The following is an 11,586-nucleotide window of genomic DNA, read 5'->3' as shown; positions in this document are numbered from 1 at the left end:
TAACCAAGGATGCTGTTATTAATTGCCCTCCTCGGTTAATCATTTCCTAGATTACAAAAATTCTTTTCAAATTTGAATTTGAATTTGAATTTGAATTTCGCTAATTAAAACACAGACAAAGCAGAAAACACACATATAGAGGACAAACATATATTGCATTCCTTCACGTGATGACCTTATCGTACCACGAACCAACATTAAGTTATTATACATTCCTTCATGACAAACTCTGGGAACTTATCGATGAAATGCTTCCGCTGCTGGCTATTGACGAAGTGTCGTAGCTTGCCATCGTCCTTCGTGAGATCATTAGATGCATGCTAGGACATCAGCTTGGCATCCTCGGGTTCTCAAATATAGCACACAGGCGATCGTTCACGGGAAGGTAGCACATGGACTGGGTAGGACTTTTTCTCTATGTGTAACCCTCTTCTTCCTCGTTCTTATGAGACAGGATCTACTTCACACTACTCTTCTTGGTCGTCTTCTTCTTCTTCGGCCCACTCGAGGCTTCCTCGTTGTTTGCGTCTATGTGACAACTGGCATTCCTCTTGTATCGACTCACACCACCGTGCAGATAACTCTCTAAGTTCTCATACTTGCCCTGATATAGGATATAGTGGTTAGGGCAGACGTGGAACTTTTTAAGCTTCATCTCCACTGGCTGGATCAGCTTCTTCATTTGATAGATATTGGCGGGCACCTTGTTACCCTCTGTGTATGTGGAAGCAAGGATATGTAATAGGTCGTTGAAGCTAGTGTTGGACCAGCCATGGTGAGCAATCAGCATCAACATCTGGAGGATAAAACGTAGCGCTGTCCACTGCTTTAGAAAGTCTTTATAGAGGGGATCAATTGCCTCCCGCTTCATCTCTATGAAATTCTCTAGCCACCTCGGGCTCCTGAACATAATATTATCATGGTCCAGACGATTAGCAAGTCCTTTAAAAAGCTTCGCATCCTTGGGCTCCATCACATTAGCTGGCTCACCATCCCCATCACCACCCCTTCTGCCCTCGTCGTCGGCCATGTCTTGGAGCAAATCATCCATCATGATGTAATCACGATCTACATTGTCACCAGTAGCAGTGTCATGCCCGCCGACTGCTGCTGCTGAGGGTTGTTGTCCTCCATCATGTTCTGCATTCATTGTCGCCGTCAACGTCAACAAGTTTCCTCCAAATGCATCGGCACTCAGATCTACTTCACCGTGAAACTTCCAGATGGTGTAATCCTTGATGAAACCATATCAGATCAAGTGAGATTGCCCCACGTCATCTTCTAGGGCAAGCTTGTTCTAGCAGCAATTACACGGACAAATGCTACATGGCCGCTTCAGACTCAGATGATGCTTTTTTCGCAGTGGCAACAAACTTTCTCACATGATCCAAGTAAGATAGATCTAGCCTCCACATGCGATCACACGACGTCGTCGCATGTGGAGATGTCTGGGTTTTAGGCATCCGACGTTGCAACTTGCTCGAAACCTTCTCAAATTTTTTATCATAGCCTCCACATGCGATCACACGACACCTCGACAAGTTTTGGGAATTTCGGACTTCGTTTGCATTTTCTATAATTTAAATACACTCCGACCACAAGCGGGTCATCATGTTTGGCGAACAAGGCATTCAAAATTTTGGGTGAGATCCTGCATACGGCCTCAAAATACACTCTACAACATGACTATCATTTTTTGAATGGCTACATTTCATTATTTCATGCACCTGCAGTTCAAATTTACTTTTTTGAAAAAAATGCAAGTAAACAAAATTAATTCGAGAAATATAGCAAAAAGTTATAAAAAGGTCCCAAATTTTAACATGTGCTTGTAAACAATAGATAAGGTCTACAAAAAAAATTGAAATCAAAATTGAAAAAAACAAAAATACTTTGCCGAGTGCCATGCCTGACACTCGGCAAAGAGGGCCTTTGTCGAGTGCCAGGCCACAACACTCGGCAAAGGATATTTCGAAAAAAAATTCCCTTCTAGAATAAGGGCCCACGGCCCATCCTCCTCCAACCCTATCTCATTCCTCACCGCCCGTGCCCGACCTCACCCGCGCCAGCGCTGCCGCCGCACCGGCCGCCGCGCCCCACGCCGCCCCGACCCATGCCCCCGCGCCCCACGTCCCCTCGCCCATGCCGCTGCGCCCCATGCCACCCGGCCTCACCGCCCTGGCCCGCGCCGCTGCGCCCCAGTCGGCCCCGCCCCCGCGCCGCCGCCCGCACCCTCCGGCCCCCGCCCCCACACCGCCCCGGCCCGCGCCGCCGCCCCGGCGATGCCTCGGCCCCACACCGCCCCTCGGCGGCTAGCCCTACCCCTAGTTTGGCCGTCCCTGTAGAGAAGAGGAAGAGCCCGGGCGTGGTGCCCTGCCCCCAGCCCGGCCGTCCCTACAGAGAGGAGGAGGAGGGGAGAAAGAGAAGGGGAGGAGCAGAAGGGAGGTGGGAGGAGAAGGAGAAGGGAGGAGGAAGAAGGAGAAGGGAGGAGAAGGAGAAGGGAGGAGGAAGAAGGAGAAGGGAGGAGGAGGAGGAAGAAGAAGAAGAAGAAGGGAGGAAGGAGGAAGAAGGAGGAGGAAGAAGAAGGAGAAGGGGGGAGGAGGTGACGGACCTTAGTCCGACGACCATTCACGCCGTTCGTCGATGATGTTCGCCCACTCTGTCATCCCCGCACATCGCTGTTCGTCCACGCCATCGTCCCCGTCCCTTGCTAGAGAAAAGGTAAAGGCTCTAGGGGTGTCGGCCTTGGTGCCATTTATGTGTTGATGGCCTTCATGCCGGGTTTGTGTATGTGTGGGCCATCGTGCCCCAAATGTGGATGTCGGCCATCGTGCCGGCTTTTTCTTGTAGGTTTTGGAAACCTCCCCATATAGGGGAGGTTCTACCGATTTTTTCAAGTAATAGTGATGTGTTTCTTCTTTTGCAGAGTAGGAGCTGTCGGAGGGGACCCGGAGCACCTCGGCGATCCTGATCATCTTCGTCGGCACTGCGGTCGTGCCTGCACTGCTTTGTCTCGCCACTGCACCGACTCGCCACTGCGCCGCTAGCCTTTCTCCACCGCCACCCTAGGTATAATTGACCTCTCTTGCTTATAGTTGTCATACATAACCCAGTTAGGCGTCTCCCGTCTGAAATAGATATGGTTTGAGGTATGCGGATCTTTGCATATCTATGACCGTATCTATTTTGGATTGTCCACGTTTTTTGGACAGCCCACGGATGCGTAGATGGGTTAGTTTCCATGTTCTGCTCGGATCCGAGATGGAGTTTCGGCACCACCTCCCTGTTGTTCTTCGGATACACACTCTCCCTTCTAGGATGTGCATCGGGAGAACAGCGGGGAGGTGCTGCCAAAATTCTGTCTCGGATCGGAGTAGAAGCATGGAAACTAACCTCATCTACGCATCCGCGGGTGGGATTAGGACCTATCCTCACCTATTAGACAGCAGGCACGCCATGCAGATGCAACTAATGGTTATTTTACTCTGTTATGTGTATATGATATTGCTCTATTATGTGTATATGCTAGAGGATGGAGAACCATGAGTGGATATACATGGGCACCCAAGTCAGGCTCAAATCACCCGTGAATGGATGGATAAGACTGAGAAATTCTTGGACCATGCATTTAAGGAAGCTAAGGGAGCGAGAGACATGTTCTGTCCCTGCAGCGATTGTGAAAACAAGAAAAGAAAAACAAGGGAAGTCATGATGAAGCATCTTTGCAAGTTTGGATTTATGCCAAACTATACCCGGTGGGTGTACCATGGTGATGCCTATCGTCCTAGAGAGGAGGTCGTGAGACGACGCTTGGAGGCATTTGATGGTGATGGCGGGGTAGAAGGATGGTTAGGTGACTATGATGATGCGATGTTCACTGAAAGACCTCCGGAGGTTGAGCAGGAGGACGAGGAGGAGGAGCCAGAGCCAAGCGCTAAGGCGTTCTTGGCCATGTTGGAATCAACACAGAAGTTCCTACATGAGAAGACAACAGTTTCTCAACTGGATGCCATTAGGCGCCTACTAGGGTTGAAGTCCCAGCACAACATGACTCGAGCCTGCTTCGATGCTATGATGGCAATTATTGGGGATTTGCTTTCAGAGGGTCATCATCTACCGAGCAGCTTGTACGAGTCAATGAGACTCCTTCGGGCACTGAAGATGCCGTATGAGTAGATACATTGTTGTCCGAAGGGGTGCGTCCTATTTAGGAAAGATCACAAGGATGCAAAGTACTGTCCAAAGTGTAAATCCTCTAGGTATGTGGAGGTAGACAAAGGTGATGGCAAGAAGGAGCAGAATGAGGGGATCCCCATGAAAGTCCTATGATACCTTCTGATCATACCGAGGCTTCAACAGCTATTCATGTCCGAGGAGTCCGCGAAATAGATGACATGGCACAAGAATGGCATTCGATACAATCTTGACAAGATGGTACATCCAGCTGATGGTGAAGCATGGAAAAGCTTTAATGGCAACCATCATGGCAAAGATGAAGAGGCCTGTAATATACGTATTGCACTAGCAATGGATGGGTTCAATCCTTATGGAATGATGTTGGCCCCATACACTTGTTGGCCCGTGTTTGCTATCCCCCTTAATCTCCCCCCAGGGCCCTACTACAATGGCAAAACATATTCTTGATGTTGATAATTCCTGGACACCCGGGAAACAAAATGGGTGTGTACATGGAGCCGGTTTATGATGAATTGATCAAGGTTTGGAATGAAGGCGTATGGACTTACGACCGAGCTACAAAGAAGAACTTCAAAATGTATGTTTGGTACTTGTACTCCATGCATGACTTCCTGGCGTATGGGATATTCGCCGGCTGGTGTGTCCATGGGAAGTTTCCATGCTCGGTATGCAAGGCAGCTCTACAGTTCATTTGGTTGAAGAAGGGTGGCAAGTTCTCATTGTTCGACAAGCATCGACAGTTCCTCTCTCTTGACCATCCATTCAGAGAAGACACCAAGAACTTCACGAAAGGTGTCACGGTGACCGACCCTACACCTCAGAAGATGACTGGTGGCTAGGTTCATGCTTAGATAGATGCTCCCAGTGGTCCCAGCGCAGAAAGATAATCCAAAGAAGGGTAAAAGAAAGAAAGTTAATCCAAAGAAAGATAATCCAAACAAAGATCGCTTTGTGGGCTATGGGGTGGAACATATGTGGACTCATAAGTTGGGATTGGAGAGGCTTCCCTATTTTGATGACCTTCTCCTTTCACATAACATAGATGTAATGCACACTGAGAAGAATGTCACCGAAGCACTTTGGGCAACACTCATGGACATTCTTGACAAGACAAAGGACAACCCTAAGGCTAGAGTAGACATGGCAACACTATGCGATAGACCAAAGCTACAGATGCTGCCTCCAAGAGATGGCAAACCATGGAAAAGGCCTAAGGCCGATTACGTCTTGGAAAAGAAGCACAGGACAGAAGTGATACAATGGATGCAGACGTTAAGTTTCCCTGATGGGTTTGCAGCGAATCTGAGGAGGGGAGCGAACCCACATACTGGCCGAGTGTTAGGGATGAAGAGTCATGACTTCCACATATGGATTGAGTGGCTTCTTCCATTGATGGTTCGTGGCTACGTCCCTGAGCATGTCTGGAAGGTGCTGGCAGAGTTGAGCTTTTTCTTCCGCCAGCTTTGTGCCAAGGAGATCTCTCTGAAAGTGGTTGAGGAGTTGGAAAAAACAGCACCCAAGTTGCTCTGTAAGTTGGAGAAGATCTTTCCACCTGGCTTTTTCTTGTCGATGCAGCATTTGATTTTGCACCTCCCGAATGAGGTCCGAATGGGGGGGCCGTGCAGAACCATTGGTGCTATCCAATTGAGAGATGTCTAAAGACTGTTCGCTAGAAATGTGGAAACAAAGGCAAGATTGAGGCTTCCATAGCAGAGGCATTCATTCGTGAGGAGGTGTCAAACTTCACAACATTATACTATAGTGACAACCTTCCTAGCATGCATAATCCACCCCCTCGTTACAACAGTGGACGAAAATGAATCGACCCTCAGCCTATTCAAAGGGCAACGCGGGAGATCAAGTGGAGCATCCAAAAAGTTCTTGACCAATCAAGAGTGGCTGCAAGATCATGCTCTATGTGTTGACTGAACCTTGACTAAGTCGAACAAGTATCAAGAGGTAAATTCTCAATGAACTTGTTACATAGCCAGTCATCTTTTCTGCATCCAACAACCTTGTTGCTTGTCAGTGCAGGGGAATTTTTTGACCAATACTAGCATCATCCAAGGCCACCTTCCTGACCATGAATGAGAGACCCTTCTTGAACATGGTTGGCCTGATTTCATTACATGGTTCCAAAGAAAGGTACCTTTTGACCAACTTAGCTTATTTCGAAGTTTGGCGTTCCTAGTTACCTAATTTCATTTCTCTCCTACTTTGCCTTGCAGTGCCAAAGTGATTTGTCTATAAGTGCCAAATTACGACAAGTGGGCAAAGGCTTTGACTATAAGGTCTCGTCATTTAACACTTATGACGTGAATGGATATCGCTTTCACACAACAAGTTACAAGAAGAGTCAGCCCAATGCAAAGACCATGAATACTGGAGTATATACACCTGGATTAGTTACGCCTAGCGCTGAGCAGGAGGACTATTATGGCACAGTTGAAGAAATATACGAGCTCCAATACCATGGTGAAAAAGCACATAGGCCAGTCATATTCAAATGTCAGTGGTTTAATCCCACAGTATCGAAAAAGTCCCCTAAACTTGGGATAGTCAAAACTAGACAGGATTCCTTCTATCCTGGAGATGATGTCTATATTGTGGCTCAACAAGCCAGACAAGTGTATTATTGTCCATATGCTTGCAAAACCGACCCACGTCTTCAGGGTTGGTATATTGCGCACAAGGTATCACCACATGGTAAATTACCTCGCCCAAACGATGATGATTACAACTTGAACCCACACACACGCATGATGATGGGGAGTTCTATCAACAAGACGAGGGGCTACCAGGGATGCTTGAGATAGACTTAATAGGAGAGATTGAAATGGAAGTAGACGAGGAATGGGTTGTTGACGAGGAAGCTGCAGATGAGGTGCATGATCCGAGAGACTTGAAAATGCTTGATGGACTACAACTAGGCAACGACAGCGATGAGGATGAGGCTGTTGATGATTTGGAGGCTCTTGATAGTGATGACGATACCTATCGTTCAGATAATCCCGATCATGAAGAATATTAGAAATACATGTAATACTATGTTATTTTGTAATTACATTTTCTTTTTTTTGCATACCTTGCTAAGTACTTCTCGTTTATCTTGACTAATACTGGTTTATTCTTTTTAATTGCAGGTGATGGGGCCCACTAGGAGGAGCTATCACTCGACTTACATGAGATCGAGGGACACGCCATAGGCTAAGGAGATGGAGATGTCATAGAGGCAGAGGAGGCCGAGGGGTAGGCCCTAGGCGGGAGCCGTCGACTGACCACGAGCGTGGCTCCTCACGCTCTTCTAGGGACGACGATGGCCCTCTGCCCATGGTGGGCGAGGAGGTAGCTCCATAGATGTACGACAAGGAGGTGGTTCCGCACACTGTCCGAGGAGGGGGCAGGGGGTTCGACTTCCTCTGCAGCCTCCAAACCCTACTTGCGAGGTCCCAGCCAGCTCCCGAAGCGACCGATTCCTCCTCACCACCGCCCACTGATTGCACCCAAGGGGGATAAGTAAGTAACTTCATATGTCTTCATTTGATATGTTGAAAATGATAATAAGAGCTAATAATAACTATTATTAACCACTTGTGCAGGAACTGGATGCTTGTGGAGGAGGGGATCGAGGCTCGCAATGTCAATGGGATCCTAGGACTTCTATGTAGGGAACACTTCTTTGGCCTGGTGTGGACGTCAGAGGATGAGGACCTAGTGGTACCCTCGTTCGACTAGTACGCCCTTGTCGCCACCGACATTGAGCATAGAAACTTGATGGATCGGGTGATTCAGGAGTTGTGGGTAAGCCTTTCTCGCACTACGGCCCTCAATTCATTGCATTCAATGCACATTCTTTAAACAAAATAATGGATATCTTGTGTCTTTATGTAGGACTTCTTCAGATGCCAGCCAAGACAGGAGGATAGGGCGTATTAGGTGGCTTACGCTTCCTGTAAAAGGCGTGTCTCGGACTTGTATTACGAGGCCCGCCTCCAGGTGCATAGAGACTACAACGCCACCTTCCGTAACAGAAGAATCAACAAGACACAGGCAAGAAGGGAGACAGAGGTTCTTACCAGGGAGCAGTACCTACAGGTAAATAGAAAACATCTCCTATTGATTTCTTCTGAGATTAACTATGCCTAATTTGATCTTATGATGGCTTGTAGGTGATTCCAAACTGGTGCGCCACCCACCCCGATTGCTGGGCTGCTATAGTGGACAAATGGTTGGACGCGGACTGGCAGAGGGCGCACCAAGAGAAAAGTGAGCACTGTATGATGATGCCAGGTGTACCTCACCATCAGGGCAGCACCAGCCTCAGCAAGTATGCGAAGACATATGTAAGTCTCCACCATTTGTCTTATCTAGCCGTGCTCAGTTTTGCATTATTTCTTACCACATGTTGTTGTCTTTCTCACAGTCGGCGGTGCACGATGGCCAGCCAATTGGCCAACTCACGGCGTATGCTCGGGCCCACATGGGCCCAGCAAAGTCCAACATCGAGTACAACCCGGTTGTGGGCCCAGAGGCGTACACCAACTCCAGCGTCCACACCCACCTCACTTCTTACACGGAGGCTGGCAAGGTCAGTCCACGGGCCCGACTACGATCTGAGGACCGAGGAGCGCCTTGATCCTGAGCTCGTGATGAGGGTAGGGGAAGGCAAGAAGCATGGGCGTTTCTGGATTGGCGATGGCATCCTCGACATGGGCTCTACTCCTCCTCTCCACTGCCTCTGAGCAGCGAGCGCGAGCTCTAGCGTGCCCATAAGGCAACGACCGTCATCGGTGGCTGGCACTCCAGGTAAGTATTCCAGTTTCATTCGTCGTTCTTTGTCATTTACATTCTTTAGCTATGCATTATTGAAACATTGGTGTCAAATGTTGTAGGCTGAGCTGCAGCAACTTTGGTCCTAGCAGGAGGCCCAGCTGGCTGAGCGGGAGGCTGAGCGTTAGAGGCTACAAGCTTTGGAGGCCCAGCAAGCAGGTTTGCTGCAGTTCGTGGCAACAACTTGGGCTGCAACAAGGTTGGGAGATCCCAGCCAACCTGCTTGCACCACCACCACCACATTGTCCAGATTCTACTCCGGTGAGTATAAGTACGGATGCTTTACTTTCTATGCTCATGCTTAGTGTCAAACCTAGTGATGGCCTTCATGCCAGATTTGTTGATGTGTGGGCCTTCGTGCTAGGTTTGTTGATGTGTCGGCCTTCATGATTGAAATGTGGTTGTCGGCCTTCATGCCGACGTTTTTCTTGCAGGTTTTGGAAACCTCCCCGTGCAGGGGAGGTGCTGCCGAAATTTTCAACTTTTCTTTAAATTGCTTACATTTTTATCTTGTCACTCACGTGCAATCTCTTCTCTTTTGTGTAGCATCAATTGGGGGCGGCGTCAAACCATCTCGGAGGGTCGTCGACATCGCAAGTTGGGGCGTCGCAACCCTCACATTCACCGTGAGCTGCTTCCGGAGTCGGTTTTATGTAGGCATGCCTTTATGTATTGAACTTATGAACTTTGAACTTGTGGTTTGTAATATATTGTGGATTTCGGACATAATTGGTCGTTTGTGATATATATATGTGGTTTGTGATATATTGTGTTGAACTGTGGTTTCTAATATATATATATATGCACTGTTGTTTACATGGAAAAGCAAAAAACAAAAAAAATAAAATTTTGTTGTGGCTTTGCCGAGTACAATGACCATTGCACTCGACAAAGCTGGGAAAATAGCAGCAACAATTTCCTAGATTTGCCGAGTGCAATGGCCATTGCACTCAGCAAAGAAAATTTAAAAATAAAAAATAAAAAATGCTTTGTCGAGTGCCTTGGCAGTGGCACTCGGCAAAGAAAATTAAAAAAAATAAAAACAGGCTTTGCAAATATATAGCACATTCATCTCAAACAATACACATGAGCATATTAATAGTGCACACAGTCCTTAATTATAGTATAAAAAGCCCATAGTAGTCCATACAGTCCATAATAATAGTCCATACAACACATAATAGTTCAAAATAAAAGTCCATGAAGTCCATAATAGTCCATAATAACATCTACCATAAAAGCCTACTACAAAGTCTACCATAAGCCCACAATGCTTGCTAGTCTTACCCTTACCCTTGTGGCCAAGAGCGTCGGTGCCTGGCGTGAAAGGGTCAGGCAGACGGCGTCGCCTTGTGCCTACAAGTTGCATAGGTTGAGTCGACGGAGCATCCTATAGCTGAGACAGTTCAAGCTCCTCATAACCATGCTCCTCGTCGTCCTCATCCTCGTTCTCATCCTCGCCTCCATGGCCCTGAAAAGTATCCATAGTGGTGCGGGATGAGCTTTGGCCTCCTGAAGAAGTACCTCCGTGAGTAGAAGTACCAAGCCATACAAGACGCAAGAACCATCCCCAGCTAGTCTTTGTTCTCCCTCTCCACCAAAGCAAAAGCCAAAGGAACCAATGCATTGTCTGCGTCACAGGAAATGGCTACCAATAGTGTGCCCATATACTTGCCAAGCAGAAAAGCTACCATCAATGGATAACATTGGACGACAGTGTCTGAAGGCCTCGACTGCACTGGGGAAAGCACCGGAATGCATGGAAGAACATCTGCCTCCCGTCCTTCCATTCATTCGGCTTTGGGATGTACTCGTAATGCATGCCTTGATTTGCTGCTTTCATTGCATTGAACACTGCAGGCAACTGCTCATACCCCTCCTCCCAGTGCCCATATATCATCTTGCAGGCCCATTGCTTTGCCCTCCATGCTTTCCTGTACTTTATGTCATACTTAAATATCTCCTTAGTCATCTCCATAATTGTCCTAACCTTCAAGTTGGGATGACCCTTCAATGTTGTGTACAACCTTCTGACAATGAGGGTAGAGGTCAGTTGTCGATGCTTCTGTTTTAGATCTTTTTGGGCACAAGTGTGTGGACCTACAATTTTGGTGATCTTGAACTTCCCTGTGGCCTTTTGTTTCCAAGCAAAGACCCTCCAATTGCAATCTGCATTCTCGCACACCACTATGTAACGGCGCTCCACATAGGAGTGCCTCACCTTGAATGGTGTTTTACATCTCACAGAATATTCCTGTAACCACCTTCTCAAGGTGGGCAAGTCCTTGAACACCATGCCCTTATGAATTTCCATGCTATCACCGGCCTCAGGAGCCTCTAGCAGCTCGTCATCTCTTCCTTCTCCATAAGCATGAACTAATGGATCATGATCAGGACACAAACGCCTAATGAGCTCCATTTCTTGTTCGCTCAAAGGTGTAACTGGGCAGTCATCATCAGAATCAACGGCTCTTGCTGTGCCATAAGGCTCCTCATCATCCACAATATTAACATACACACTGTTAGAGACTATAAACTCTGGGCCCACATTGGTTGATG

The 11,586-nt window shown here is 47.6% G+C and overlaps 1 protein-coding gene across 1 annotated transcript; it reads left to right on the top strand.

Moving 5' to 3' along the window:
* The first annotated feature begins 2,113 nt into the window (after nucleotides 1–2,113).
* On the top strand, nucleotides 2,114–3,047 carry LOC136465657 (probable pathogenesis-related protein ARB_02861). Its single transcript, XM_066464306.1, has 2 exons — nucleotides 2,114–2,445; nucleotides 2,927–3,047. The coding sequence occupies exons 1-2, from the start codon at nucleotides 2,114–2,116 to the stop codon at nucleotides 3,045–3,047; spliced, it is 453 nt and encodes a 150-aa protein (XP_066320403.1).
* Nucleotides 3,048–11,586: the final 8,539 nt, after the last annotated feature.

The sequence above is a fragment of the Miscanthus floridulus genome, chromosome 7, assembly GCF_019320115.1.
Source record: "Miscanthus floridulus cultivar M001 chromosome 7, ASM1932011v1, whole genome shotgun sequence".
Taxonomy (NCBI): domain Eukaryota; kingdom Viridiplantae; phylum Streptophyta; class Magnoliopsida; order Poales; family Poaceae; genus Miscanthus; species Miscanthus floridulus.
This window is presented reverse-complemented; position numbering and strand designations above follow the sequence as displayed.